At 45.2% G+C, this 4,134-nt stretch overlaps 1 protein-coding gene across 1 annotated transcript; it reads right to left on the reverse strand.

Moving 5' to 3' along the window:
• Positions 1 to 8: 8 nt before the first annotated feature.
• On the reverse strand, positions 9 to 3,544 carry LOC116379604 (ZP domain-containing protein-like; the record flags this gene model as incomplete). The annotated part of the gene is made up of 9 exons (XM_031841563.1): positions 9 to 40; positions 144 to 351; positions 1,153 to 1,252; positions 1,529 to 1,929; positions 2,036 to 2,220; positions 2,799 to 2,857; positions 3,007 to 3,069; positions 3,154 to 3,297; positions 3,403 to 3,544. Coding segments are annotated over 9 exons (1,334 nt in total), but the record flags the coding sequence as incomplete, so codon positions are not given.
• Between the last annotated feature and the right edge of the window lie 590 nt (positions 3,545 to 4,134).

Consider the following 4,134-nt stretch of genomic DNA (forward strand, 5'->3'; position numbering starts at 1 on the left):
CATCCAGCGATGAACACCAGGTTCAGATTCAGGTGGAGCGCTGGAGAAAGAAGAAGCACAATGTTTTAACTTGATCTGGTCCAAAGTAGGGCTCAAACAAGTGAAGTGTGCTCGTAACAAATGAACTTTCTCTGTTTTCATACCGGAGCTTTCGTTGCTCTCCGCTGATCTCTTTAAGCGCAGGGGACCCTGGGAAACGAAGTGCCTCGCACTCTCCACGGCAACCTCTCTCTTTCTGCGGTGGTGGTTATGAGGCGAAGTGGCTGGCGTTGTGGAGCTGATGCATCCCTCAGAGAACCTGGTGTTGGGTTCCCCTGCTTCACACATCAGGACTGTGCAGCTGATGTACACCTGAATGAGACAGAACATGCTGTCATCACACCAGCAGACGGACCGACAGCAGAGCTGTGCTCGGATCCAGTTAAAACCTCCGCTCCACTTTTCATCTCCACGACAGTCAGTGACGTTCCACCTCGTCCTCAAGTCCATCCATGTCAAGTGGTACCAGTTTATTTCTTAAAACGTCGTCAGCGCTGAGTTTATTAGAGATGCAGTTTTTCTTTCATGATCTTTAGATATCAGATTCACAATGTGAAGCCACAGCTTGTAACAACCAAATATTACAATTGGAAACAAAAAAGGAAATACAATTTTGTTCTATAAAAGGTGAGATGGGAAATATAGATTGAGTTTGACAAAACGTGTAAAAGATTACGTGTTTTTGTTGACAAATTGCTTTTCTTGAATTGCTCAACTAATGTTTCATTGAAAATAAGTCTTTTATTTTGTATTATACAAATTCTGACATTATTACGTTTAAGTATTTTTTTTTTTTAAATCAATTATTGATGTGGTAAGTGTCTCGGGTGTTTTCAGAGATTTGCTTCCCCTTTTTGATTGGTTGTTACGCCCTGTGGCTTCAGCATACAAATGTGTTGCTTCACATTGTGTGTTACACCTGATGAAGATCCATGACGGGAACATTGTGCCTCTAATAAAGTTCACATGAATCCACCTGTCCACCAAGTGTGCATTGATTACCACTTAGTAAAACTAGTCAGATAAATGAAAGGACATCATGAACTGGACCTATTCGTTGGAGCATTTAGAGATTTCCCAGAGACATCAACAGTCCACTGCTCCGTTCTTTACCTGATCATGCATACCGATGAACTTGAAGGTCTTCATGCTGAACCTGAATTGTCTCGGGTGGGAGGGGGAATGGATCTGAACGGTCGGGTCCACATTACACCTAGTCAGAGCAAAAGAAAACAAAAAGATGAGACTGTTGCCTTTGTTACTCTATGCCGTACAGTGGATGCCGTTATAGGGGCAGAGGTATTGGTATTTACACAATAAGAAAAGTACTATAGGTTATATAAAAGATGAAGTAATTGAAGCATTGACATCTACATCCTGACAGGGTGACATTACACAGAAGAGCCCCTAAAGCAACAATCAAAGAACACATTTTTACAAATACTTTATTATGCCCTCTATTGCCACTAGGGGGTGTGCCCATGCCTACCCATTCTCAATGATGGAGTAGGTCCGCTGGGAGTTCTGGTTGTCATATGGTGAAGCTCTGCAGGACTCCACAAACAGCACGGTGTTGTTGACGGAGGAGGTGGCCTCTATCTGCATGTAGACCCTGCTCCCTATTTCATACACCACCGGGTATGAAGTTGGATCAATCATGGCTTGGTATTGGTCGTTAGGATAGAACTCAAACTGGTAGGTGAACCTGCCGAAGCTCCTGTCCCACACTGAGACGATGGGCCTGTGTGCTGTGAAGGCCAGTGTCGCGTTTCCACGTTTGGGGTACTGGCAGTAGAACTGCACCTCCAGCAGGTGTTTCCTGGTGATCACGTCGGCTCTGTTGTCAAACGTGGTGATTTCATTCTTGAACCTGAGGTTATTCCCGTCTTCCTGCAGAGTAAAAAAAGGTTATGTATTCAGTCCTCATACTGCTAGATAAAGGCAACACCAACGACTGAGAGAGAAGAGCCCAGCCAGTAACAAAAGCCTGCGTTACCTCGATCTCAGTGCCACAACCGCTGAGGGGGATGTCGGCGAAGACGTAAGTGCTGTTGGAGTGCAGCCTGCAGGCGGTGTTGGCACCGTCGTTGAGCCGCAAATGATCCTCATGGAGTCCAGCGAATGAAGATTTCTCAACCTCTACTCTCATTGTGGACTCGGTGCAGATCACATGGGAATTAACTAGAAGAAGAGAGTGTTAAAAAATAAACATTACATACCAATGGTATACTTATTTACAGGGGGCAGTAATGTCAACAAGAACTTCAGCAACGTTCCAGCAAACAAAGACTGCGTGCTGGTCAACATTGGATGTAAAATACTTTTTATGAGGAAAGGCACCCAAGGCCACGATACACACAATGTGTTTTAATGAATGTAAAGATGGCTTTTGTTTGTATACTAGGAAACTCCACAGGACACCTTGAAGTTGTGTTCCCATCAAAAAGATAGTGAAGTTTCTTTACAGTTCTGCTGGTTTGGTTTCACTGTGTATGAACAGTGAACGTGGTATTTTTGTGGAGAGCAATCATTTTTTGCATCCAATGACGGCTCTGAATTTTGTCTGGTAGGAAGGTTTACCAATCACAGCACTTTATAGAAGTGCATGTCTCGCGGCTTTTTAAATTCTAAAGTACACCAGCCATACAGCCAATATTTGGCACTTTAACTGAGCATTTAGCGTGTGATATATTTGGTGAAAATACACACCATTACAGCTATACTTAAACAACTAAATGTTGACATTAAAGTAGACTCACCTTGCACCCTCCGAACTTCTACCAAAACACACCTCATCTCAGACTGATAGACGCCAGACCTGAGAAGCATCAGTGAACGCTGACTTAATGGCTCTTTCGGTTAGGCTGATATGTCAATTTCAAATTATTACTGGTGGTTTTGGCTCCTAATTTTTGAATATCTTGTCGCTTAAGAGAAAAACACCAAACACAGAGAAATGTCACTCACTGTGGAGATGGGGTGGCGTGGTGATTGTGACTGTGATGGTGTGTGGTAGCGGTTCCAGCACGCCTGCAAAAAAATGTGTTACAAAGTAAAATCATGGCTTCACACACACACACGTACAAATTCTCTCATAAGGAACCCAAAGCTTACCAGGTCACCGCTTCAACAGCAAAGCAGATCGGAAAAAAATCCCCCAGGTCATCTTGGATAGGCGTCCACCTGATGACAAACTCCCCATGTGTGTTCCTTTGCTTGGTGATGTTCAGTGGGCCGCTGATGACGATATCCTGTATTCTGTGTGAAAACAAAACAAAGAAACCAGAGATTTATTGACTCTTTTCTTGCTGATGTTATCTCACGTGCCTCAAGGCAACACCGGTCACATTGCCTCTCACTCACGTTGCGTGTGATGCTCGTGCTCTGACTCTGATCTCCACTTCTCTGTTGACCTCTGCATGGAGGCGGGCTCCGTTTAAAGGTGTTGGGGGCAAAAACTCTGGCAAGTAGAGTCCTTCCTCACACGAGGGAGCAGGTGTGTCCACTAGAGTTAAAAAATAGAAGTTTAATTTAAGTTCCAAAGTGCAATAAGTAACCTATACTTAAAAACCGACACTTTGCTGCTGTCTGTGGATTAAAACTTCAAAGCTGCCACAGTAAGTGTTGCTGACTTTCATCAAAGGCAAATTGTCTGCTGGCTGTAGCTGTTCATGTTGTTCATGAAAAGAGTTTTAAAGAGACATGACTTTTACATGACCGAAAGGACAAGGTCGCGGCTACAAGCGGCCGAAATGAGTTTCCTCCGTAGGGTGGCCGGGCTCAGCCTTAGAGATAGGGTAAGGAGCTCGGTCATCAGGAGGGAGCTTGGAGTCGAGCCGCTACTCCTTCGCGTCGAAAGGAGTCAGCTGAGGTGGTTCGGGCATCTAATTAGGATGCCTCCTGGACGCCTCCCACTGGAGGTTTTCCAGGCACGTCCAACTGGGAAGACACCCCGGGGAAGACCCAGAACACGCTGGAGAGATTACATCTCCCAGCTGGCCTGGGAACGCCTCGGGATCCCCCAGAATGAGCTGGAACATGTTGCCGGTGAGAGGGAGGTCTGGGTCAGCCTGCTTGGCCTGTTGCCACCGCGAC

This window comes from Anarrhichthys ocellatus, unplaced genomic scaffold (genome assembly GCF_004355925.1).
Source record: "Anarrhichthys ocellatus isolate YVR2014 unplaced genomic scaffold, GSC_Weel_1.0 scaffold4700, whole genome shotgun sequence".
NCBI lineage: Eukaryota > Metazoa > Chordata > Actinopteri > Perciformes > Anarhichadidae > Anarrhichthys > Anarrhichthys ocellatus.